Source organism: Melospiza melodia, chromosome 4 (assembly GCF_035770615.1).
Source record: "Melospiza melodia melodia isolate bMelMel2 chromosome 4, bMelMel2.pri, whole genome shotgun sequence".
In the NCBI taxonomy this organism is placed as follows: Eukaryota; Metazoa; Chordata; class Aves; order Passeriformes; family Passerellidae; genus Melospiza; species Melospiza melodia.
Genome location: NC_086197.1, coordinates 60,493,443 through 60,521,216, shown reverse-complemented (window position 1 = coordinate 60,521,216; position 27,774 = coordinate 60,493,443). Strand labels below are relative to the sequence as shown.

General features: G+C 41.0%; 1 protein-coding gene across 3 annotated transcripts in view; it reads right to left on the bottom strand.

The window, feature by feature from the left end:
* Positions 1-9,971, bottom strand: part of EEA1 (early endosome antigen 1) — a 195,867-nt gene extending 185,896 nt beyond the window's left edge. For all 3 annotated transcript variants that reach the window (XR_010027587.1, XM_063154909.1, XM_063154910.1), the window contains exons 1-2: positions 9,856-9,971; positions 1,995-2,087 (exon numbers count right to left, since the gene is read on the bottom strand). Coding sequence is in view for 2 of the 3 variants with exons in the window: in XM_063154909.1 (XP_063010979.1) it covers positions 1,995-2,087; positions 9,856-9,879 (117 nt within the window). In the remaining variant the exon portion in view is untranslated. The remainder of the gene's footprint in view (positions 1-1,994; positions 2,088-9,855) is intronic.
* Between the last annotated feature and the right edge of the window lie 17,803 nt (positions 9,972-27,774).

Here is a 27,774-nt window from a genome sequence, read left to right as displayed (position 1 = left end):
CAGCAGCAGAGGCTGAGGCAAACCTGTCTAGTTAACACAGTTACATTATACTAAGGAAAGCACCATCTCACTGGCAGACTCACTGCAAGCATGGAATATTTAGCAACCCTGTACTGTTGACAGTTGCACTGGGACCTAAGCTGCAAAGGTAAGAGAAATTGAAATGTTTCCTCCCTGGGCATATTGCACAGTGAACTTCATTATATGTCTGCCTGGGACCTGAAGTGCCAATATGGTCACAGACAGGACATGAATTCAGACTTTCCCACTCCTTCTGTTTCATACTACAATTCTCAAAAATCAGGATTTATTTCAACCAGGCTTGAGGAGAAAGGAAACATACAAATCTGCACAGATTTCACAATTATTCTCCATTTGAATCTTGCAGCAATACAAATTAGAAAATCTAGCCAAGAAACTGGAGTGAAAACAAGTTAATGGACTTCTGACTGCAGAATAATGTGGAATATCATGATAAAACAAACAGCAAACATTCTGCACAGACCAACTATAGTGCTCCTGAAGAGAAGCTCCAGGAGAGACAAGACCTCAGGGAAGCAGTGAGGGTAAAGGAAGGCTAACAGATTCGAGTAGCGTTACATGTGAATTTAAAAACCCATCACCAGGTTCGGAGCTCAGTTTCAAACAGACTACGGAATTCAATGCTAAGGATAATACCCAATGCAAGTAATGATGGAATTTACTTTTTTTTAATGTAACAAATGCATGTCAAGAGTGACAAGGCAGCCTTTGGTCTGACCCAGTTTCAACTCAGTAGAAAGAACAGCCAATGGGGCAATAGTGCAGGCACATCATCACACATGCCAAGAAAACACCGCTCCATTAGTAGTGAGGTACCCTATGGCACCCACAAGCTGTACAGTCAGCGATGCTGCACTCATATTAACAGATCTGTATCATTTTAACCAAACTTTAGAAAGGAGAAATCATCCCATTGCATGTTTTTATGCCTTAATCAACTACGAAAGTAGTAAGATTTTTAGTCGTCAATTTAAGAATATTTATTTGCTTCAGGGACTGTTAAATATGCACACAAAATAGACTAGGACTCAAAAATGTGTGACATGTAGAACATGCAGCAAAATATTATGGAATGTCTGATTACATTGACTGCAATAAGGCATTAAGAAAGTAGAAATAAGCAGATGCACAGATAGGATTTTAAACAGCACAGTGAAAGTTTCTCTTATCTTGTATCAGACACTGGAGTATTTGAATCATCACACATTTTACTCAGTGTAATAAAGGGCACTTTGCTCCATTTAATGTTGCAATAGGGGCAATTAACCCTGCACTGTGTATGTATGTTAAGCTCAAAACATTTCCCAGATAGGTAATCAGGCTACATTAGCACAAATGAGCTTCAACAGCCAGTGAAGTCAGTTTGCATTTTTCAGAGTTAATGACAGACAACACTGTAAATACAAAGACATTAAAATATGGGATTGCAGCAAGAATAACAACTTATTCTGATGATTAAATATGGCATGCAGCACATGAAACACATGAAACACTGATAGGATTTATACTCCAAATACATTTATCTACCAAATAAAATTCAATATATTTAATACTTCACATGAAGGAAGAGGTTTCCAATATACATTATAGCTTAGCAGAAGCAAGGTGAAACTGAAGTACAAGCATGATAAAATGTCAATCCTTGTTTTTTGCAGCTCTCATGAAAGATTTATTCACAAGGAGTCTTAAGCTTACATCTCATTGCTTTTAATTTTAATAATTCATCTCTAGAATTACAGCAAGAATTGCTTGTGATTACTTGGATAGATAAGCCTAATTAATAGTTACATATAAACATGGCCTCGTCATTATTTTTATTTAAATAACAAACAATTTTTAGAATATGACATTTGCAACCTGATATTTAAGAAGGGCATCAAAAGTTACTCCAACTGCTCCATGGAAGCAGCATCCAAGATTTAAGACACCAGCCCCGTGAAAGTGCACAGTACCTCTGAGGAGCCGTCGTTGTTCACGTCCACAGCATTTCCAGGAGTGGCAGATGAATCCGAATCCGAGCTCTGAGACCCACCTCTACCTGGAGTCTGAAACAGATGGGCAAGACAAAAGTGAAAGTCTACATTTTAATACTTAATAAATATTTAATAAAGCACAGTACATATCCTATGCAAAGGCCCCTCTTCTACTTGTTGGAATACAGAGGTATTTTCCCTCCACAAGAAGTGAACAGGTTGACAAGCAATTATATAACTTTCAGCACAACACTTCAAAAAGAGCTTCTATCCAACACTCTCCATTCATAAAAATCCAAGCAGATACCAGAAGCAAAGGCCAGGATTTTAAACCACTTCCTCTCATGAATGTTCACAACAAAACGAAAACTTTGGCTAAACTCTGCCCTTGTATTACTCTTGGTGATGTTAAATTAGGTCACTGTATCCTACAGGAAAACAGTAGAAATTACCATCTAGAAACTTTCATTAGTAGTAAATTAGTATTATCCTACTTTCTTGATAACTTGTCTACATTATGGACAAGCCCTTAAATATATGAAAGACAGAAAACTGAAGTTTGAGAACCCTGTTGATTCAACAAGCACACAAGCAGGTACGCTGTCTTGATTGAAAAAAATAAAAGTAATAATCAAGCCTGTGGTAAAGTTAAAACATGCTAATCAGTAAGACAACCTATAAAGACATATTATATGAATAGGCTAAAAATCAAAACTACAGTATTGATTTAAAATTACAGACAGATAAAATCAATGAATAAACTTTAAATACTACATGATTCAAAATCTGAGTAGATGGATTGTATCTTATAATCCTTACTTAAGTATAGCTTTGATTTAAATTTGTTTTAACTTCTCTTACTCATCTCCAGAATGTCACTGCTTAACTGATGCAGAAGAGTAAGCATTCTCAAAGGAAACATCATTAAAAAATTATCTCAATATGTATATGCAATCCTAGTTTCAACAAAGAACAAAAAGTTCATTCTCTAGCACCAGTATGACAATCTCAAATGGGATAAAGTAATGCTACAGCTGTATTTTGGCCCATCTTGAAATACTTGTAATGCTATAAAGGATTTTATATTTTAATATAAGAGGATAAAGAATTTAAATATATAGATTGAAATCTACAGAGAGAGGGACAGAATTTTAGTTTCTTGATCTTGGTGCCTCCAAAATCTTATCTGGAAAAGAATTCTCTTGCTCAAATAGTTCCTTTTTTTTGAAGACAAATCAGTTATATAACGTATTATAAGAAATCTGAAGCACACATTATTCACATTCTTTGAATATTAAGTATATTTTCCTGCTTTGTTTTAAAAAGGTGTTTTATTTTCAACTTTCATAGATAATAAAGATAACAAAGCCTTTTACTTTTTATCAAATCTAAAAAATATGTTATAAACAGATCAAGTTTACTGATTAAGGACCTAATTCCCAGTGATATACACCTCAGTTTAGGAAAGGCTCTGAAGACTGGCCAAAGGGAAGCAAGGAGTGAAGCACTAAGCTATGGGGCCTGGTGACAGTAAGAGAATACAACCATCTCTCCTTACTCCAGCCTTCTCTGAAGTTATCAGTTATGTGATCAACATACTCTGGTTTTCCTACTCCATGGCTTTTTCACTCTAGCTGTATTGTATTTCTAAAGAAAGTATGAACACCACTTCCTTCTAGCACAGCATACAAAAGGAATAGGCAAGGCAATGCAAGCTCTGCAAGGTAATAATAGGAGAGGCAAAAAGGGGGTAAGCAGACATACCATACACATACAAAATATGTCAAAGTGAAGGCATTGGTACTTCCTCCCAGGGTTACTGATACAGACACTAAACAAGGTGCATCCCAGCATGGACCACAGGTGCACACACCTCAGGCTTCCACGTGACATCAAACGGAGAGGGCCAGCTGATACACTCAAGGGCAGGGCTGCCACTCAGAGGGACCTAGAAATGCCAGAAGAAACAGCCCAAGGGGAACCCTATGCAATTCAACAGGGACAAATGCAGAATCCTGTGCCAGGGAAGGAGAACTCCTGGCAGTAACAGAGGTCTCTGCTGAAAAGGACTGAGGCCTTGTGTCAGCCAGCACGCCAAACAGGAGCCTGCAGCATGCCCTGTCTGCAGAGATGGCTGCCAGGAGCCTGGACTGTGCTAACAAGGAGCACAGCCAGCTGATCAAAGGAAGTGATCACTCCCCACTGGCCAGCAGCCAGTGGAGCACATCAGATACTGCTCTCCCAGTCCAGGGAGAACACTGATAAACATGAGTTTAGCAAAAGGCCACCAACACATCCGGGGATGAAGCATCTGACCCATGTGAGAAGCTGAGGCAACAGAGCCAGCCCAACCTGGAAGTAGAGACAGCTTTGGGAGTGCCAAACAGCAGTCACATCACCACCCATGAAGAGGCCATCAAACAGAGGAAGCCAAGCTGGTCTAAGCTTGGGAAGACCACAGTGGGAAGTCCAGACACAAAAACTGTAATGAGAGATTCCTACTGGATGTAAAGAACAGCTTTTCCAGTATGAGACAGGCCTGAGCAACTTGCTCTTGACCTCCAAGCTGATCCTGCTAACTGCTCAGACCAGGGAGCTTCCCTTTCTGCCCCAACTGTTCAGTAGCATTAAGAAGTGCTGCCCACAGAAACACACACCCTGCAGGAAAGCTTTGAAATGCAAGGTAAGTAACTCCATGAATGAACATGTGGGTTTTGTTCCATTGACAGTCAGAAGAATAATATCTAAAACAAATGGTAAGTTGAAGCCAGGTCTCCCAGGAAGACAGGTAAGTTAGAATACTGCATCTAATGTTTCAGTGGCACTAAGAGATGGTCCAACTGTGTCTTTAGACAGGCAGCATCTACCTCCACTTTTGCAATATCTGAACAAACACTTTCAGCATGGCTAATGAATCATTTTGTCCCAAAACCAAGAATCTTCTGTAACAATTAACATAAAATTTTCTTCACCTCATATCGTAACTCCTTATCCAACACTACTGCACATTTTTAATTGTCCATCCCATTTTACCCCAGAGTTGACTCCATTTTGCAATGAGATTTGCATATTAAGTTTTGCTAGTTCTAGCACTACAAATTTGAGATTATTACAACCTCCAGGTTGCAAGCTCTTCTGTTATTACTCCACTTTACACTGCTATTACTCCATGGTTGCTCAAAGTACTTGCTTTATGAAACACTTCAGGACTTGCTATAATCACACTAATAAGCAGTGGATGGCATGTCTTATTGCATACATTGTATGACAGAAGTTTTTACACAGTACCTGGTAAAATCCTTTAACCTTTCAAAAATCAATGTGTGCTCTTGAAAAGAGAAAGCATAATTCCAGGCTAGATTTAGAAAGCTTAGTACAAATGGTGACATTTACTGGTGAGTGCCATGCATGGGAAAGAAGAGTGAGAAGGAAAGAGGTCATTAAGTAACTTTCAAGTTATAGTTCATAGTATCCATTTGCAAAATGGATACAAAAAATTAAATAAAAAATTGGAAGAATGTTAAGGAAGCCAAGATCAAAAACAAAATTAATTTATCTTTCAAGGTTGTAATGTAATTTAAATATCTTTCACCTACCATATAAAGAATGGGACATTGCAAAGGTGTTTTTTTTAATTGATCATTGCATCATCAAATGGGTTCACACACACAGTCATGCTATGCTCCCATACCACTGTGGTATCACATTCCATTAAATAAAAAAGGAATCACAACACATTGAACAATTTGGACTTTGTGATCTGTGAAAGGACTCAGAATAATGTTCTTTGTTTTCAGATGGGCTATACAGGGGAGCAAATAAATGACTTACTAATCCCAGAGAAAAAGGAAATGTCCACACAGGCTTCTATGTATGTATAGTTATAAAAGTAGCATTTGACATCTGAAGGCATACCCAGAGTTGAAAGACTAATGCAAAGTTAGTCTTTGATCCAGCATAGTTCTCTCCTAGCTGTCAATTACATTTGTTTACTCTGCAGAGAAACCTGTGTTTCCACTGCTAGCCCTAGAGTTGTAGAAGTAATATGCTAAACTTCATCATGCTGTTCTCTATGTTTTCTCAAAACTGCAAGCTAATATAAAGAAACATCATTAACAACAAAAATTATGACAATGATTACAGCTTGTTTTCTGAAAAGGAATAGAAAATTATATAATGAGTGAGTTGAGTTAATGCTTTAATATGAGGGAGTATAAATATGGACCATTACTGTGTCATTTTTGCATAGTCTTTTATCTGTCTATAGCTACATTCCTTTCAGTCAGAAGACTCTTTTCAGCAATTTTAAATTCAGAATAAATTAAAACCTTTGAAAAAATATGTAAAGCCTTGAGAAAATGTGAAAAAATACAGATTTAACAGTTTTTCCAGGACAGATTTAAATATGACTACTAAGGGTACTACTACAACCATAAAAAGGCCCTGAAGCAACAAACAAGGCACAAAAATGAGAAGGTAAGAGGGCCAAAGCCCTTTTTGCCGAAGAACTCTCGGTGCTCAGAACAGTGTATCTTGCCACACAGAACAGTATCACCATTTACTTCTAAAGCAGTGTGATGCTGCTTTATGTAAAATTAAATTACTCCTGACTTCAGAGGGCATAAAACTTTTCTTTCTCATCATGCCATCAGTTTCACACAAGCACACTTTGTGCCCAGGAAGAGGCACACGTGCTCCCTTTGAGGAGAAGGCAGAGGCACAGCTGCAGTTCAGCATCTATCCAAGTAAATATGCTATCTAGTGAGCCCTGCACTTATAAATGTGAAAATTATAAGTCAGGCATGAGATGCAATGATTTCAGACAAGTAAATACCTCTGTGCCTGAGCTTGGAGTAAGAGAAAAGGTGACTGTACTACCCGAGCTACAGAAATGCTTGAAAAGCCCTGTTCTCCCCCAGACACCAAGATCTCAAGACCAAGAACTCGAGCATTAGTTAGAAACAGAAAGCAATAGAAGAGCAGAGAGCACCCAACAGAGCAGAGTAGCCAACAGTTGTAAAGACAAATAATGGAGACAAAAACTAATGCAAAAGTAGTCACACTGCTCCAATAGATGAGTCGCCCAGTAAAAAATCATGAGCAATGGGAAGAAGACTCAGAAGGAGGTCAAAGTAATCAGTTTTCTAGCAGCTGAAAATAAATGCCTCCTCCTAGCCAATACAAGAAATGAGCTCTGCTTTAACAGGCCAGAGGCAACTGCCACCGTCCCATAGTAGATTAACAGAGAGATGACACAATGCCCAAGAGGGCATCAAAGCTGAACACAATAAAGAAAAGACTACTACTCAAATTATTTGGGCAGGAAAGGTGCATCTCAGACATTCCATGCAGATGCCTTTGGGAAAAACTACCTTTTCCTAGATCAGTATGATGAACAATGAAACCAGGAAGTGACAACAACATACCAAAGGGGGTGTTATGGTGCAAACATACAACACAGGTGGATCTCTGAGATGCCATGTTGAAAACACACATAAAATTTAGAAGCTTGTAAAAAAATTTAGAAGCTTGTAGGGAAAAGATGTAAAATGAGAAGCTAGTTGAAGACAGCATGGAGATGCTAACCTCAAAAGCCAAATAAGTAATATTTAGTATATAATACTTTCTACTTTGAAAATATGTCATTCAAAGTCACAGTGAAGATGCTTTTAAAAACAGAAATTACAACTGGGGATGAAACAGAAAGGTGATCAAGGTAGAGAAGTAGTATAAAAAATAAACATTTGAGGTTTAGAAACTTCAGGAATCAGAAACTATAAACCCTATCTTTGTTGTCTTCCTCCTTTGCAGCTTGTCAGCCAGCTGAGTTACAACAAAAAGGAATGTAATAAAGAATTCCTTTTTTCAAAAAACATGCTTTTGTAACTCAAGATGACCAGCTCTCTGGCTAGAGTGACATCACCTATAAGCATATAACAAACCAAACAGATATGCAAGAAACTATGTTTCAGTGACAGAAAGGCAGGAGTTTTTGCCAGCTATACAAATGATGGACAATCAAATGGTCAAGTGGAGGTTCCTTGTCCTTCAAATTACTGCACAACACACATGAAAGATATTAATAATTATGTTCTTTATTAAAATATCTGACATATACCTAAGGTTCATTTTTAATATCAAAGTACAGCAGAAGTATTTTTCACAGTTTGCCAACCAGAGTGCAAGTCAAAATGGTACGTATGTACAAGGTTGTGCATGCAATCACCATTTTTACAAAGTGCCTAAAGCCCCTTTTAGTATGAGGTGAATTTTTAAAAACCTAGTTATTTTCCGCAATTAAAGGTTAACACCTTCAAAAATCTTGGCATTTCTCTGTTTAATTTTTAGGCAGAAAGAAGTCTGTTTCACCTTTCCTGACAATAATCTCATAATTTTCAGGAGCAACTGGAGAACTATTTGTTCAATCTTTTAGGAAAAGATGTCTGTTTCTCACACAGAAACTTTTGCTTTGACTTTAGATGTTAATAAGATGTGTTTAGCAGAATTCCTACTTAGGGGCAAATATCCTTTGGCACTGTATGAAGCTTTCTCCTCTTTTACAGAAGCCTTCCCTGATGGCCTGGTGTTTCTCAGAATCAATAAACACCCAGTTAACTGCTGCCAATATTTAATTAGGTCCGTACTAAGTTTCCCTGTTCGTTAGCAAGGCTTCCCATTAAGCTTCAGGAAGGAAGTTCTTCCTTGTAAACACGAAGCTCCAAATAGACCAAGATCTTCACCTGCTCAGGGTCTACGACTGAAAAATAACCAGAGAAATGTTTTACACTGAAAAAGTTGGTGGTATGCTTACTTTATTTCCTCTAACTCTCATTCTTGTAACAAGGCTTCTTTGTAAGGCAGATAAGGAGAGCAAGCCAGCGTTTCCAACGAAACACTCTTTCGCAGAGGTGTTACACAGACAGCACGCTTTGGAAGCAACAGCGGATAAAACGGGGAGAGCAGCTGGTTTTCGCTCTAGCCGTGAGCGCCTCCTGCGTGTCACGGACCCGGTTCCCTGGCGGTGCGGGATCTGGAGCGCTGCCTGCCCCCCGCCGCCGTGACTCACCCCTTTTGGGCGCATTCCCCGCCGAGCCCGCGGCCGCACCGAGCCGGCACCGCGCCGGCACCTGCCCCGCAACAGCGCCTCCCGGAGCGCCCCCCGAGCCGCAGGCCAACTGCAAGGGGACCAGCACCGGCGCGGGGATCTGGGCAAGCCACAAGGGTTTCAAAAACGAGAGGCACAACTTGGCCCGGCAGAGCTGCCGGAAAAGCCGGCTCCTAAAACACGGGAGGCGGCCGAACGGCGTTAAGAGCCTGCTGCCTGCCAGCCCCCGAGGAAATCACCGCAGGTCCCGGCGGCGGCTCTCCCCAGGCCGGGCTTCCCTTTATCCTGCCCTATGAGCGGGCGGCCGCAGCCGCGGCAACGGGCGCAGGCGGCGGGCGGAGACGCCGCCGCGCTACGGAAAGGAGCCACGCCGGCCAGGGCCGCCCCTCGCCCCTCCGGCAGGCCGGGCCGCGGGAACCGCCCGCCGCCAGCACCTCCGCCCAGCCCGGGGCGCGACGCCGCCCCCAGCCGGGACGGCGGGCCCGGCCCGTCCTGTCCCGTCGGGGCTCGGGCCGTCCCCCAGCGAGAGGACGGGGGCGGACAAACTCACGGCCTCCGGGGCCGCGACGGCCCTAACCCGCACCCTGCGCCGCAGGACGGGCCGGACAGGGCCGGTGGCTCCGGCTCTGCCGCGGGGAGCGCGGCTCCGAGCCCGGCCGCCACCAGGAAGCGACACCGGCGCGGCACCGGCACGGCACACCGCCCTCGCCGCTGGGGCGGGCCTCGCTGCCTTACCCGCTGCAGAATCCGCCTGAGCATGGTGGTAGAGCGCGGATGCCGCCGGGCAGCCGCGGCCAGGCCGAAGGGAAGCCGCGGGGCCCCGCAGGAGCCCGGTGCGGCCCGCTCGCCCCGTGACAGCCGCCGCGGCCGGGGAGGCGGGGCAGCCGCCGCGCTCCGCCCCGGGGAGGGGCGGGTCCCGCGGGGAAGGGGCAGCCGCCGCCCGGCCGCGAGGAGCGGGGGAGGCAAAGCGGGATAGAGGTGCGGGATGTGCCGGGGGCTGCTCCCGGGACGGGATGGGGTCTGCGCCCTGATCGCTCCGCGGGGCCCGGGCCCCGCTCCTTCCCCCCGTACCGGGCCCAGTGCCGCAGCTCTCGGTCTGTCCCGGCGCCGTGCCCGGGGTCTCCGCTGCCCTGTCATGGCTGCTGAGGGCAGGGCGGGGGCTGCCGTGTCTCTGCCCCCTGCCCTCGCCCGTTCTCCCCTCGGGGGCCGCCCCAGGCTCCCGACAGCTGCGGGCCCCTTGCTACTGGCATCAATCTGGCATCGGCCGAGAGAAGGACAAGGGCTGTAGTTTGAGGTTGCGGCTAAGGGCTCACTGGAGGAGGCAGAGCGCAAATGCAGCCCTGTGTTACTTTATCACTCGTGCGGCACGGAAAGTACTGACAAATGAGCGTTCAGGGAGGATTGTTGGAGTGAACTTGTTTGGGTAATTAACCTCAAATTTAATTCTGATGAAGCAGCTCCTTGTTTCAAGCCCTCAGCTGAAAAGACGACCTTGTGGTATGACCCATTAGGTGTTTTTTAAATATTAGAAAAGAACATTTTACTCACACAAACACACACCTATTAAAAAAAAAAAAAAAGAAAAAAAGAAAAAAAAAGGGTACAAAAAAGCATCAGGTTAAAAGGAGTTAGAAAGAAGTAGCTTTACAAACAAACTGTGAGCCTGATGGTAGGGGGACCATAAATTCCGTACACATTCCATTAATTGACACAGACTGTTACTCACTTAAGACTGCTAAATCTATAGATTTGAAGAAAAAAAAAAGACACAAGGAAAAAGAAAAACAGGAGGGTGGTATACATTAGAAGGGGGCCTTAGGTAGTCGGCATCTTAGGTATTCAGTGTCTTAAGGAGTCTGTACCTCTCAAGTACCTCAGCCAATGGAGAAAGACAGAGAGAAAATGCAGCCAGGAAATTAGGATAAAAAGGAGGAGCTGTGTCCCCTAAAAATTTTGAGAGACACCGTGAGTAATGCCCCATGATCTCTCCCTTTACTTGAATAAAGTTACAGGACTCCTCTGTCTCCTTTTTGCACATAAACCTCTGGTGTTTATGGATTAATTTTCCTGACAAGTTTAACTGAGAAAGAATCAGTATCCGTAGGTGCTGAGACGAAATCCCACATCAGACGTGGCAGGAGAGTTACTGGAATACCTGCACCCTCTAGAATATGTAATTCAACAAGTTACAATTCTCCTTTCTGTCCAAAAGCTGCAATTTTCACATGTTGGATGCCAGGCAAAGGGTCATGAGTAAATAATAAACTTGGTCAATGACTAATTGTGCCGGCTAGAACAAATATCACAGCAGAGCACCAGTTGTGCTGTAAAGATCAAAAACATTTTTCCACCCAGAGGCTGACATTTCTAAGTACTCTAAAATCCTCACACATGGCGTGAGTTGTGAGCACATGACCAGAAGAATTTGGCTGCCACAGCTGGAGGCTTCAAGCATAGCAGTGTTATGTGACTGCACTCAGTTTGCTCCAGCTACAGGTTCCAGTGTGTTTCATGTTCATGTCATTGGATCCACAACTGAGGCACATTAAGAGCACACACACTTGGTAATGGCTTCAGCTGAGTGGTGAGTTTGGTCACACCCATGACATCATTTTTATGTGTCCATAGTACAAAATGGCTTTGAAATTTGGCAGGTAGGGTCTTTGGAGTTTTGTACTTGGGATTAATAATGGGAATAAGATTGGTTTTGTACAGCTGTACAGATCTTTAAATAATTAGGCAGACCATAGATACTTACTCTGAATCTAAACAGAAATGACTGCAAGTTTTATAGATATTTCAACAAGAGTGACAGCCTACACAACAAACTGCCAGACTGCTTGATTTGCCAGGACTGAGTAACTTGACCAACCCATCTTTGTAGAATGTATTTTCTAGGTTAGCAATTCCTGAGTGCTCAGAGGAAGATGATAGTGATTTGAGGACACTAGTCATCAGTCTTATATCAGAGGAGGCTTTTCTCAGCAAGACTTGAAAGGAAATACATGATCCTTTCCTTGTCTGGATGCTAGAACACATGCACATGTCTCCCTGTCCAAATATCACTCCCTCAGTAACTTGTTAATCTGTGGGCCAATTTCAAATACAACAGAGTCAGATAAGGCTCAAAGATACAAAGTGCCTACAAATTTAAATAGTTAGCCCGGGAGAAGAGAGATCCTATTGAATCCTGGCCACAAGGAAAGACTGCAGTGTGGCTGCTTTTACATACCAGAGAATGCACATAAAAACTCATCCTTGGGGCAGGGATCTAGGGGGAAAAAATTAAATCTGTCCCACTTATAGTGGAAGTCCTTGTTTTTAACTATTGTGTGTATGGTAATATCTATGAATTCATATCATGCACTCTCCTAAAATTCAATAGAATCTTTGGCTGTTGGTAAATAGGCTGTGTCCTCAGGCATGGGAGCTGTAAACTTTCATTTCATCCAAGCTCTGTTAAGGGTTTGGTGACAAGAGGGTTAGAAGATGCCTTCCTAAAAAGTCAATTGTTAGTAGAAAGTCTCAGAACACAATCACATCAAAGATTTTCCAAAACCAGCTGGAAACAGGTACCTTTTCCTTTAAACACAAGCTGAAGGCTGAGTCCGAACTACAACTCCTGTGTATCTGTCAAAGCCAGCTTTTTTTTTTCAGTACAGAACTGAAATCAGTCGACTGTACAAGCAGCTTTCAGGATGGCCCAGTGTGCACCAGCACTTCTCAGATCTTCCAAGAGATAGCTTCAGGGTTTTATTGGGACTTCAGGGAGTTGTTGTTTGTTTTTAATGGCTGTGCATATAGTCAAATAAAAAGCAATTATGTCTGGACCATGGTTCACAAAAATTGGTGTTCACACAATCTTCTACCCCAACTGAGGGCTACAAGGAACCACTGTAATTTGGTAGAAAATGTCAAGGAACACATGTGGTATATGCACAGTACATATGCTTCCTTATACTTACAGCCTACAAGTTTCTGGGCTATTTATTGCCCTACATGTTTTTAGTGTTCATACAGATGACTATTTTCAGTCATATAAAATTCCCGACCTCAAAATGGCATGGTCACAAGCTCCTTTGGTTCAAGATGTGCTGCACTGGAAAAGTATCCCATTTTTTTCAAGATGTTATTTCTAAGTATCCTGATATCAGCCTCTGGTTTGTTTTCTTTTTCCTAGCTCTTCAACTGTACACTTTTGACTGTCACTGTGTGCTGTTCTATATATTTTCAGTAAGGAGCTTTCAAATTTACCCATATCTTTTGCTGAAGCTCTCTCCTTTCAAGTTGAACAGTTTGTTAAAAGAATATCATTTAGTTTACATGGTGATATTTGGTCAAAGGTTGGACTTGATGATCTTGCAGGTCTTTACAAACCTCAATGACTCTATGAAAGGTGTACAACAAAATTTGGCACATTTATCAAGAGCAGATTTGAGCAAAAATGTATTTTCAGCTGAGGGCAGGGCTATTTAGCAGCACATAGGGTAGTTTCAGTCTATGCTTGAACTAATCACCAATAGTTCCTGACCCATTCCCTTCTCACTACAGTTTAAAATAACAGCTCTCCAATTCTTCACTCATGGTACTGAGGAGGTTGGCCAGAGCACCAGTACTTCCCTCTGCATGTATTATAGAGAGTGTGTTTGCTCAGCTGCTTCAGAACCTGGCTGACTCTGTGGTGATGTCTCTAACAAAGAGCTGGTGACTCGAGGCTGGTTCCTGTGCTACAGAGAGCCTCTTTCAAGTCAGTGCAATGGCTTGCATGAGTAATGAGTGTGTGTGCTAATAAAGGTTGCATGGCTAGCATCAATAACAAATCCAAGAGCTCCAAGTCATGACTTCATTCTAGTATTACAGAATGTTGGAAAATTTGCACAGCTCTCCCTTAAGAAACACTAATTAAGGACAGAATACCAAAATTATCTCTTTTATCAATGAAAAAATTGCTTCAGTCACTGATTCCTTTTCCATCCACCACAATACTGAACCCCTGTGTAGCATGTCATGTGGCTTTGCTGGAGTAGCTGGAGAGGCAGGCACTGGAACTAGAGAAAGCCCAGCAGCATGCAAGGGAGCTTAAATCATAAATATGTATAAGTTCACGTAAAAAAATAAACCTCATATTAATATAACCAAAATCTGAGATGGAGAAGATCTGCTGCTGAGTCATGCAGAGCACTCTTAGCCAAATGCCTCAGCTAAGAAATTATTCTGCATAAAGTTGAAAGCCTGCCACAAAAGAAACATTTTCTAATTCCACCATAAAAAGCTGTGGTGATACCATGGCCATTCTGATCCCATTACTCCAGAGACATTAGGAATTGTTGGCAATTTGCCTGGGTACTTTCCAGTAAATGGCACAGAAAATGGGTCAAAGGGAACAAGAAAGGGCCTTTGTGGAATTCCACTGCAGAGTAAAATTAAAATATTTTGAATAACAGATTCTTTGGAGTTATCTGTTCACCTTGGGATGTGCTAATATACATATGTCGCTTCTCGTTCCCTCCTCTTAGAAGCAAACTTATTCATTTCAATCAGTCTAGGCACGTTTGAGACTATTTCAAAGATTTTTAAGCGAAATAGATTAAAGGCCAAATGAAAGAAGTAGGGGAAATAGTGATCGTTTGCACGTCAGTATTAATGGTTATTAAAATTAACTTTAGTAGTGCTTTCCCAGTTACAGCAGAAACTAGGAAATCAGAAATTAGATAACTTTTCAGTGTATGAAGATTTAATGATAATAGTTAAGGACATCATTTTGGTCACCCTTCTGCATAACTGCAAAAACTGCTGAAGGTCTGACATGGGTTGGTTTATTTCAAACATAAATCTAACCAAGTGCAACAACAAGCTTCTGCTTGGGTTATTTTGTTTGGTTGGTTGTTTTTTTTTTTAATAGAAAGGTCCATGGAGCACTGCTTCAAACACTGTCCTCCCTCTCTCTGAACATTAATGCACTATTTGTTCATGGCCTTCTATGTAAGTAAATGCAATAAATGTTGGCTTTATTGAGAGTCACTGTGTACATGTGTTGCATCAGCAATTCAGTTAAACATTTTTAAATTGTCAGAATACAGGCTGCTAAATAAAGAGGCTGAATTTTAACTATACAAGGATGTTAACAGGCTTTCTTAAAACAGTAAACAAATAGACCCACAGCATTACACTAATCCCATAATGCTTAATGATATCTGTTATTATAAAGATAACCTCTCAAAGCCATCCAGATTTGTATTTTAATGTGTACTGCATCTAGGAACTAAAATGCTATTTTTAAGGTGTACAACTAAGTGCACACTGCAAAATGCTGGCTGGCCAGCCCTTGATTTTCTTGCAGTACTAGCCAAACCTGTCCATGAAGCAATTGTAGTAAATGACTTAAACACAAGGAAGGATCTTGGGTATAAACAAAGGAGGATTAAAAATCTTTCTCAGTTAAGCTTCTTTTTTTTTTTTTTTTTTTTTTTTTTTTTGTTAGCTAAAATGTTTGTACTAAAAAAGTAAAGAGCAGGACCTTTCACTCATCTTCTTCTGGCATAGAGCAGGTACAATCTGCAATTTCACAAAATACTGAAGCAAAAAGGAAAACCCAAACCATCTAATTTATTAATGGAAAATAAAATGCATGTACCAAAGCCTAGGGCAAAGAGGCACTGGGTATCAGTGAAGGAAAAAGTAACAAATGCACTTCCTGTGACATGATGAAATGCCACATGGTTACACAGTTATCAAGGATCAGCCATTCAACAGCTGATGCTCCTTTCAATTAATGCCAGCTAGATGCATTACTGGGTCAACTAACAATACAGATTTAATCTGGAACAAATACACATGCACCACTGAATTTCTGTATCATCTAAGCTGAGTGTGGGTTATAGTGTTAAAGCAGTTTTATACTTTCTGTTGACTGCAAGTTGATTGCAGGCAAAAAATCTTCCACATCAAATTCATTATAAAGCTGGCCAGAAGACATTAACTGCTTTAAAACAATGTTAATACATTTTGTTAGGTGGAATAAATTTGCAAAACACCTGAATTGTGCTGTTTGTGCCTGGTAGCTTTTCTGATCTACAGCTAAGTACTCTGACGTCCTATTTGCCAAGCCATGTAACCCCAGCCTGGCCTCTATACCTCTCTTCTCTTAGATGAGTAAGAGCAATGCCACTGATGTATCTGCTCCAAAAATAAATATTCATTCCTAACTTCCAGTTTGGCACTGAAATGGCTCGCCCAAAACTGGATATGTATTGTAGAAGGTTTTAGCATGGACCATATCTGCCCCAAAAAGTTTTAAAACCAAAGAAGCAAGAAAAGCATCATATAAAGATTTTTTTTAAGATTTAATATTACAAAACGAAATAAAATCATTCAACCTAAAAAATGTCTCAGTGGTGGTTTAACTACCTGACTAGAAAATGTGTTTAGGGCACCAAAACCTCTTGATGAGTTTGCCAGGTGATTTGAATGATCAAGAAATGGAAAATCAAGTGTACTCTTTGAAGTTAGGGCATTTTATTCAAATTAGACATTTCTGATCAAGTATAGAGATTTCCCATAGGGAATAATAAAGCCCTTTTTTTGGTAGGCAATTGGACAATACTGATTAGTGTGAAAATCTTAAATTTTTAAGCTTGTGTAATGTATTCCCAGATTCTGGCAGTATAGTTGCAAAAATACAAAGGTTAAAATGTCATTTGTCTTTAAGCAGGAGGTAAGGATCATCTACTTCTACATCATTTCCCAGCTGCCCAGAAATATTATGGTCACAATAATTTGTACAGAACATCCATGTTGTGGCATGGCCCAAGGCAGAAAAAGAAATGAGGAGGCATTCAGTGTTTCAAGACATTCAAAGAAATCTCCCAATATTGAACGCTGGAGTCTTGGCTCTCTTGCACACAGTGGGACCTGATCCCAGTATGGTTTTGAAATCAATATTCCAGTCTACACTAAAGGAAGAGAAAACCCACTACGCATGGTTCGTGACTGAGCAGGGCTTTTTTGGTCATCCTGACTTTTGATTCCCATTAAGGATGGGTGCTCCTGTTAGGGAGAAACACAGCTTGAGGCTCTGTTGACAGGGAAAGGTGGATAGCATGAGGGTGTTCCTGTCAGAGAGGTGTATGAGACCATAACCATAGACATGGTTGAGTATGGGAACCAGTGGGAATCCTCCAGATGCACAATACAATGGCCTGGCTCTGAAGTTTCACAAGCAGACCTGAGACTTAGAAGTACATGGGAAAAGGAAGGGAAAAAAATGAATTGAGGGTCACAATCTTATACTTTAAATATTGAGATACCAGATATGGAGTTATTTCAGGCTCACCGGAGCTTTGCAAGGAAGAGCCATGAAACAGAAAGGGATTTTATGAAGTGGTGGGCAATTAGTAGCAATAAGCAATTTACTGAAGTGATCCAAACAGCTTATTTTTTTATGCTTCCTTTGATGTTTAAGTACTATTCTTATAAACGTAAGAAATAGCAGATAATAAAAGGTGCTCTCCAATCCAAGCAAAAATTGATGCTGAATGAGGTTATTAAACTGAAATATATTTTAAGAGTATTAAAGAGACTTCAAACTGAAGTCACAGTCAGAAATTCAAATTGCTATTTCTTATTAAAGATATTGGTTTCCTGATGTCTGCTGCTCACAAAGAACAAGAACAAGAACTACTATAACTATCTTTGCAAAAATTGTTACAGATTATTATATCAGGTCTGTCCCCTTTCACCTGTCAAGGCCCAGGCTATTTCCTCCCAAGACAAAACTATGTAAAAGCCAGAATTTTGTACAGTTATTATTTGCTTCTCCCTGAATTTTTAGGATCTTTTATATCCTGTACAGAGGATGGTTGGGATTTGAGCTCTACAAGTTACACTTCTCTGCATCTGTAGGGTCATCACACAAAATGTGAACTCCCCCCAACAGCCTGTGATGGCTGGGGAGGCCTCTGGAGCTTCTCAGCTTTACTCCAGGGCTGTCCCCCAGCAAGGCTTACGCTAAATCTCTGCTCTCACTGAATCCTCCCTTGAAGATGCCAAATGAAGTTTTGCTATGGTCTTTATTATGCCCTCCTTCTCAAATGTCTTCTTGTCTGCTCTTTCTTTGTGATACCACTGGGAACATCTGCTTCCTCCACAAGGATTTCTGAAATTCTCTGAGAGCTGAGCTGACACAGGGACACATCCCAAGAGCTGTTCCCCCACGGCAGCATGCTTCCATCAAGTGACCACATTCATCAACCAATGCACCAGGGGAGCAAAATTCTGTCTCAAAATAAATCCCATTTCCTTTCCATATATCAAAGGATATTTTTAAGACCTACATCTGATGGCAATACTTTTTCCAACAATGGCAGCCCAAGAAACAAAAAGCTACTTATCCAGTGCTAGGCAAAGATGCTGAAAGAAAACTATTATCATACATTATTTTATATCACCTTTGCTCCCAGCTAGAGTAAAACATGAAGTCTTGTAATGCATGGGTTTTAGAATCATTACACAATCAATTACTAGCTGGGTGCCTTTTTACCCCTCTTACCCCTGCCTCTCGAGTGTCTGCTCACAGCAGAGGTTGGTTCCACTTTCCAGAAGCTAAGGAAGGCACTGGTGGGAGAGCAGAGGACCTGCTGTCCAGCAATATGTCATGTAGTGTCATGGAGGGGCATGTAGGAAAGCTCTCTGTTCAGAATGAATGAGAAAGATTATTTAGGAGAAATAACAGAAAAAAATTTATAACAACAGCCATGCTTCAATCACTCACCACTAGAAATGTCCCCACATGTCTTACTCCTCATCCTCCATGGAGGCCCTGTAGCTTCTTTTGCTTTTGTGGAGGAATGAACAAATGCCTAGTTCAATTAAATAAGTTGGATGCAGTAATAGAATACAGCTGTATTATCCTCATATAATAGACATACAAACATGGAAAGACTGATTAAAGAGGGTATGGACTGTCTTAACTACGGCATCCTGCACCAGTTGAAAACTTTATCATTTGGCATTGATAATAATCTTTCACGCTAGTATTTTTAATGCAGTTAATACACAAATCTGTCAATCAGTATATCTGTCGACATTTAAAATAGCTACAGATACATTTTTTCCCACATCACATTGAAAACATTTTACTTATTCACTTTTCTCTGCCTTTGGCAATTCCAAGTAAACAAGACAATTTATTTCTTACCTCAGATCCATTCATTCTCTTTCCAGGAATCTGTCAAGAACCTTCCAATTTACTCTTACTACTTTTTTTTCCTTATTTCACTGTTCTGTTGACATAGTCCTATGCTCATAAACCAGGGTGAAGTGCTGTATGCACAACATGTCCAACACCACTACAGAGCTAAAGACAAATTGGGGGGGTGGGCTTCCTCCAGCCCAGAAGCTGTTTTGCTCTATCCCCTGCCACAAGTCAGTTGCCTGCCACAAATCTTTCTCTTAGTTGAATTTTGAGTAAAGTTCAGGCCAAAACCATGTGCAAAACAGTGATTTTTAGAATAATATAAAACGAAGAAATCTACCATTTTTCCAAATTATAGCTATACTAGGAAGATGTGAGGAATAAGATGCAGAGGGCTCCTACCATTATCTAAAAATCTACTAAAGTCTTTCTGGTCTTGCCACATCACATGGGCTGTGAGTCACAACTCCCAAGGCTTCCACTTAACAACAAAAAGGGAGAAATGATCAATAACATTTTTCTCAGTGAGTGATTAAGACTGCTTTTAACAATGCAGTCATGCATGCTATGTACTAAAAGGGATGATTCATTAGTTACTTGGAAGAGGAGCATCTTCTTTTCTCAGTTCAGAAGCCAGAGAGATGAGCTAGTGCCCCATGAACTGACTGGCTGACTAGCATGTACAAAGAGTGGAAATACTGGCTGCTTTTGTCCCTGTCTCCACATCTGCAGAGCTCTTCTCACTAGGGCAAGAAAGAAATGGGGGAATTTTGTATTCAGAAGTGGCATTGTTTTAGTCATGCTTTGCATGAGTCTGACACCAGAACTGCTGGCAGCTACTGGCATCTCCCTCCTCTGTCCTTCAGTCACAGGTGCCTGTCCCCAGCCCAAAGCATGATCTTCATGGCCCCACTGAGCAGCCCAAACAGACATACCAACTGATGTTGCTTTGGCACATACATGAGAAATTAATTTGTCCTGATTTTTGTGGCAATTGTCTCTGCTGAAATAAAATGAACACTTACATGCAGAACTGGGAAAGAGGATAATGACAATAATGAATTTTTATTCAACCCTATTGTTGCTGAAATGAATTTTAAACCAACTCCTCCCTTTCCATCATACTAAGTTAGCTAATGCTAATCTTCCTTTGAAGATGAGGTCATGCATACAGTAACAAATACATGACTCCCAAGCCTTGTTAGGTTTGGGTAGCTCTGCATTGTAAGGCATTCTTTGCAACACCCTGGTGGTGCAATACTGTAGTGTGATGGCATCTAAAAAGTAATGCTGGGTTGTCTTACAGTCTTCTTCCTGTGAGGAGAAATGATGTTGCCAAAGACTGTATGCAAAACATTTCTAACAAGCAGAAATTGACGTTGTTGTATTTTAATCACAACAGCTGTTTATTTTATGGGCAAGTACAAAGCTATATTTTTCCCCTGATAAGACTGATCAAAATTGTCACATAAAAGACCTACATTTCTTTGCCCTTTTCTTGGGGTCTGAATATCAGATACAAGCATAATTTGCATGCCTCTTACTGCAGACTTGTAATAATCATCTGGACACACTGTACTCAGAAAACTGGCAGGGATTCCAAATTGGTGTATGTGACAGACCTCTGGCACCAGCCTAGAGATGGTCAGTATCTGCAATGCTAGTACACATACAGTGCCCTTGCATCCAAACAACAATCACACTATTCCTAAGCACACTTGTATCCTGCATTTTATCAATCCCATTGAAACTCTGCTTCACTCATCCCTAGGCTAAGTCTTTACCTAAATGGTTCTCTCTCTGGTTTGGCTTAGCCTTTCTTTTGACCTAATCCTGATTACCCTTTTTTGCCTTTCACTGCTCTTCTCCACTGTCACAGGCTGCCTCCTTGGCAGCCAGCACCAGCTATTTAACCAAAATCATTCATCTCCCTTACTCATGCCTCTGTTTTCTTCAAGAGGTCAGGGTGGGATGAAAGGAGATGCAGCCTCCACATGCCAGGGCAACCCTGACCCACATGAAGAGGTCAGCACATCTGAGGGGTGGAGAGGAAATCCCTGTCAGTACTTCCCTTCCCAAACACACTTGAGCAATATCCTGCCCTGAACATGGCCTACCCTCAACTCTCCTGTGTGCATTAGTATTTAATACCATCCTTTTGTTATCTGAATTCCTTTTTACTTCACCTTGTCAAGTGCAGAGTATACTTCCCATAGTACTGGGAATAGAAAAAGGGTCTCTCTAAGTGCCTGTCTAGCTGAGTTCCTGATAAAAAGACTTCAGGGATTTTGGTTAAAGTATTCATTGTGTGAGTGTGCTTAAAGCCTTGACTACATAAATTCCATGCAATTCAATTCCAAACATACAACTTTAAAGAAATATTTTACTCCTGAAATAAGAAGAGGTTTGGGGAAAAAAGGGGGGTTGGCTGGTTTTTGGTTTTTTTGTTTTTTTGGTTTTTTTTTTTTTAATTCAAAAAGATGGCATTTTGATCTAAAGCAAGGATCATTTTTGTGGTTTTGAAAGCCAAAAAATCTCTTGAAAACCAAACAATTGACTTGAAACATGGACGGGGTTCTTTTCATTAAATAGTGGAATACATTGACCAAAAGTAGGATCTTCTATAAAAAAATTCTCATCTTCAGTCAAAAAGTTTAAATCTCCTGAATAAATGCACAGCACATATTAGAACACCAAATGGAATCATCTTCATTAGACAGATATATATATATATATATGTATATAACCACTGAAGAGCAATGTGTTTCACATAAAACCAGAGCATTATTAATTCCATATGTGAGGTGTTATGTAACTTAAATTATTTTCTCTTTCACCATTATGTTTCAGCTTTCACCAGAAACTTCAAAGACAAATAAAACATTAGTCATTTAACTGGTGATATATAATACTCCCATTTGTCATCTCTGGCAAGGTTCTGCTTTTAAACTTAAGTTAAAGCAATTAATTTGTGTCCTATGAGACATAAGAACCTAAACTTCATTGCAGTAGATCTCTGATAATGCTGAACATAGAGCAAGGTCAGACCTTGGGAAGGAAAACTGAGCACAGTGTTGAATGACTGGTACAATTATTTTTTTTTCTGTAACTCCTGAAATCTTGTATGCTACTCTGCTGACACTTCCTTGGAAATAGCTGCATCATTTTAGCTAAAACATTTCCTGTCTTCTCCCCTCAGCAACCCACAAGAAACAGCCAGAGGCGTTTATTTAGCATTGAAAACATCTGAACAATATATTCACATTTCAGAAAGTATGGAAGAATTGAAAACAGTATCATTTAGTGGAAAGAGCTGGGTCATTTTTTCCTAGGAGCTATTACCCATGCTCTGCATAATGGAAATGTTGCTATTTTTTTTATCAGTAACTCACTGCCTTGTCACGCTGCCACTCTCTAGAATGGTTAATATATAACTCACCAATGTGTCAGTTTTTCCCTAAAGTCTTACTTCAGGCAGTGCAGGGGAATTCCCTTTGATATCTGTGCCAGAGCAAAGGTACCGTGGCAGCTGTAGTTATACACAAGGGGGACTCAGTTGCAAGGACAGCTTGGGAACGTCTGTCTCCCATCCCTGCCTTGCCTCCGGCTGCTTCTTCACACTCCTGCTTCTCTGCAACTCTTTTTGGGTTTGTGCTGTAAATCACTGAGCTGATCCAAATTACAAGTAGGCTTTTTGTTTACAGAGCTGTTCTTGAAACAGGTTGCTTTTCTTACCAGAACAATGCCAGAAATGGCAGTGCTGGTGCAGCTGAGGAGGCAAAGTCCTGGGACAGAGAGGAGAGAAAGGCAGTTGGGATAGAGGGCACTGGGGAGGGAGCGTGCCTGAGTTCATGGAACTGCTGGCTCAGATGGTGTCTCTCCAATTAATAAGGGTAAGATGCAGTCAGGAGGTTGTTGTCATAAACCATTAACAAACAGCAAGTTCACACAAAAGGATCATGCACCTGCTCTAAAAAAAAGACTAAAATTAAACAGTAAAACAGCTCCATATGTGACTTTTGCAGCAAAAGTAGCTATATACATGGGTGTTAGAGAATGTGTGGGGGCATATGTACATATACATGCACCTGCATACACACACAGATGCATATTCACACCCATTTACACACAAAAAAACCATCTCTAAATTTAAAATAAATGCAAAATACATCTCACTTCAGCGTTTTTGACAGTCTTCAAAAGCATGTAGCTCTGTTCCCCTGGATGGCTGGTTCATGAGAGCAACAACCAGAGAAGCCTATAGAGGGAGCAGGCCGCCTTCTTTTCCTCAGCAAGAGTTTACAACCTTAACTGATGACTCTGAGAGAAAGGAAATAGAAAGGTAGAGGAGGAAAATGTCTTAAGAAGCAGAGCCCTACGCAAGGGCCAGAGCAGTTGCCCTGCAAACAGGGGTAGCAGCACCAGAGCTGCCTCTCAGGGCTTGGGCAGGAGAGCTGCAGGTTCACACCTACCATCTTCCTCCTCCTTCTTCTTTGTGTGCACACTTTGTGCCCTACAGGGAGTCAGGAATTTCTTAGTGTTTCCCCCGGTCTCTGTCCCAGCATTTCAGCAGCATCCCTGCACATTGCAGGATGGAGATTTGTTTGCCTGGAAGCTGAGTAGAATTTCATCTTCCAACACCTATAGCCGAAGTAACAGAGTAGTGCCCAGAAGAAAAGGAAAGATGCCATCAGAAAAGCCTGGCATTTCCTGTTGAACAAAAAGAAAAACTGAAAAAAGGCTAACCATGTCACAGACAACATAAGAGAAGCAGTATTAAGCAGAGCCAATTCAGAAGATAGAATATACAGAACTGTTAGTTAGTTATTGTCAGTAGAGGCTATGTGACTGAACTGAACATTATGTGTATTTGAATTCACATGTGCATACACAAAAATGTTTAAGTCTTTAAGCCATGTATAGCTGTACTGAAGGTCCAGAAAGCTGGTAGTTATTTGTATGGCTGTAAAGCCCAGAAGGCCTGTGCTAGACAGGTTTGTGTTTGCTGAGCATGACACAAATCTATACCAAAATCCTCTACCTTACTGTGTTTATTATAGTCCAAAAAAAAAACAGAGGATAAGAGCTTTTTCTTTTTTTAACAGATAGAGAGCTGTGATGAAAAAGAAAGTTTAACAGAAACTGGGTGTTATTAAACCAACCCAGTTTCAGTCTTAGAGACCAAAGGACTAGCAGCTAAAAACACCTGTTCAGAGCTTGATCAATCAGTACATGCATTCCTAAATTAAAAATAACAATCAGAAATAAAAAACAGAGCACAATACATGCCAAACACGCATGCATTATTCACCATGTTGCACCGGTGAGTTCTTGTAGAAAGACTGACCACCAGAGTGTATCAGATAACTTATCTTTTGGTAAAAGTCTAAGGATGGGTATAAAGTGTGCAATATTTATACATAAAAAATTGTACTAAAAGCTTTCCCTGCCATGCACTTAGGTCTAATCATGCTTTAGCGTGCTTCTCCCAGGGAGCAAGAGCAGGTCTTAGCACTGCAACATAAATAGTTAAGCACAAGCCATGCAGCAGTAAAAGAGAAAAGGAATACACTATGCCCTTCAACTCCAAGGCAATGCAGCATGAGAAATATAATAAAATAAAATAAAATGATACTATTACTTTTTCTCATAATATGGTTCATCATTTGGCTTTTATTATAGGTTTGCTGCTGCTTTCTTTTTAGTTTTTTTTTTTTTTTTTCTTTCCATCATTAGAGAAAGGCCATTTGAGGAATATACTCTGCACAGTGATGTGATTCAGCAACTTTCTGGAAAACAACAACACAGCTCTCTTTTTGGTGCACTAATGAAACACAACTGGCACTAATTTTCATTGAATTGAGCCTAACTGAAAGCAGGCAATGTACCATGTTAGCTAAAGCTCAGTAGTCTTAGATCACAATATTATTTTTCATGGGTTTTTATTCATTATGTGCTGAACATAACCTGCTGCTAAATCAGGCCAATGATAACAAATAGATTACCGTGCAAGCTGTTATGTTACCAAGAATGGCTCAGTAAATACATTTGCCTTTTTATCCAAATTCGTGATAGCTTCTGTCCATACCAGCATGTGAGACCACTGTTTCTGAACATCTCCTAAGGGCATGTCCACAGAAAGGCTGTCCAGCAGTTCCACAAAGGCAGAGTGCCCTGTCACGAGCTTGCCATGTCAACATTTTTTCCATGAGGACACTAAATGCTACTCAGACACACAATATAATTTTACATATTTGGTATTCTTTACCAGTAGTGCTCCAAGTCTGGGAAATTAAATCAGGATCAAAAAGAGCTAGAAAATCCCCCACAGTCACACACAGAGTGGTGAAAAGGATTTAGGAAGCCTTATGTTTCATGGGTGTGTTTCCATTAAAAATATCTGAATAAAGATATTTTCACCTATCTAGTCTGATAGAGAAGTCCTGTCTCCAGGCAGGCATGATGTGGTAGCAGCCCTGAACAGCAGTGAGTGCCTGAGCTGGGCTGTGCTGCATGCCCTGCCTTAGGGCACGTGCTGCTTTTTCTCCAAGCAACATGTGAAGCGACAGGCAGCATGTGTCCCATGTACCGCCAGGATCATTCCTGCCTAGAGCCACAGAGGAGCTGCCACTGGAGCTTTGCAGCCCACAGTGAGTGCAGCTGGGTCCCACACCCTCTGTGAACTCACCTGAAGATGGAAAGTGCTGCCTGAACACCCACCCTTATTGTTCCTGGCAGAGCTGCATGGGGACATTGGCACCCAGGAGCTGTGGGCTTGGCTAACCACCAACCTGCACAGAGCCCCTACTCTTAGAAGCACCAAACAGTGTTGCCCAAACATATTGTCATTTGCAAAAGAAAGAGTCATCTTGACAACAAAGTCCCCCAGTGACTAAGTGGTGCTGCTGGCACTAAAGAGCTGGCAGAATTTCTAGCATAAGTATTTCTATCAGGCTATTGTATATCAGCTCTAAAAACTTGCTCTGGGCTGATATTTGGAAAACAAGACCCAGCAAGATAATCCTTTTTTAACACATTATCCTATTTGAGTAATCTACAGGTATGTCAATGAAGAAATCTGCAAGTGTAGACCACACTGACACCTTTGCTGATTCTTCTTTGCTGATGCTATGGCCATCAGGAAAAGTGAGCATTGGCCATCCCAAAGTTCTTGGTCTGGGACTTTCCTTTTACCTCCAGATGGCCTCAATGGTTCAGATAAAAATGCTGGGGAGACAGGGTAGAGCAGACAAGCTGCTGTCAAGAAGGAAGCATGGGGAGGAGCTCCCCCAGGAGAAAAATCCATCTTCTGAGAAGGCAAAATATATAGCAAGATATGGATCACCTTTGCACACAGCCACTGTTGGAAAGTTCCTGAATCCTGCCTAGCCATACATGCCTCCTTCCAGATCTGGAGTAAACCAACTTTTCCAGGTAAATGAAAGAAAAATTGCACTTATTTCTATCTCAAATGAGATTTCTGCTTCTTCTATGAGCTTCTTGGTCATAAAGCCATAACACTGTACTGGCCACACAGCCTTCTTGTTTTAAAAGGTTTCCTGTGGATTTCAGCACATCTGACATACACATTGGTGGAAAACATGTCAACTGGCCCTTCTGAATGAAGATTTCCAGATGTGCACAGAATATGCCCAGGAGAATTAAGTGGTTACATGCACCAGAAATTAAAAACTTAGTACCCAACAAACAGTAGCAACTTTTCATGTATTAATGATAAAGTATTCAGGATTTCTAGTTAGAAATACTCTTTTCATTGATTTCGTTATTAGAAGTCTTTTACATCTAAGCATTTTTTTAAATGCTGAATCTCATTACCAAATACCCTTAGGGAACAACAGCCACAACAACAAAATTAGAAACACATTACTGAAGACAAAATTAGAATAACTAAGCTCAATACTCTACAAGGAAAATGCAGTGTTAAAATATATGAGGTAAAATTATTTTCTATCATTTTGTTAAACATCATTTTGTCCTTGGAATGAGCAAGGACAGAAATTTGTGACATGCTCTTAGAATATTAAACACAACTTGCACAACAAGTTATGTGCTAGATCAGTATATTTTCTCAGTATAGCTAAGGCTAAAGAAGTTTAATAAGATATTTTTAATTCATTTTTAATTAGCAAGTCTTTTTTAAAAAATGCTTTTAACCCTCTCTTCCTTTGGGACCATGATTCCAGGAAGTCCTGAGAAAATAGTTTATTTTTCAGTACTGCTTACACAGGAAACCTGGAGGGATATCTCAAGTGAAAGAGATTCCTCAGTAAGCATGGAAAAGGTGACAAATATCCACCAATCTGTACTGGGGCAACCCCTCAGATACTTGGTAGTATCTGCAGGTTTCCGAGATTGGTAGGACAAGTGTTTCAGAGCACACATACCACCATGGCCTGGGTTAGAGATGGGCTTCCCTTATCACTCCTGAACAAGGTCTTCAT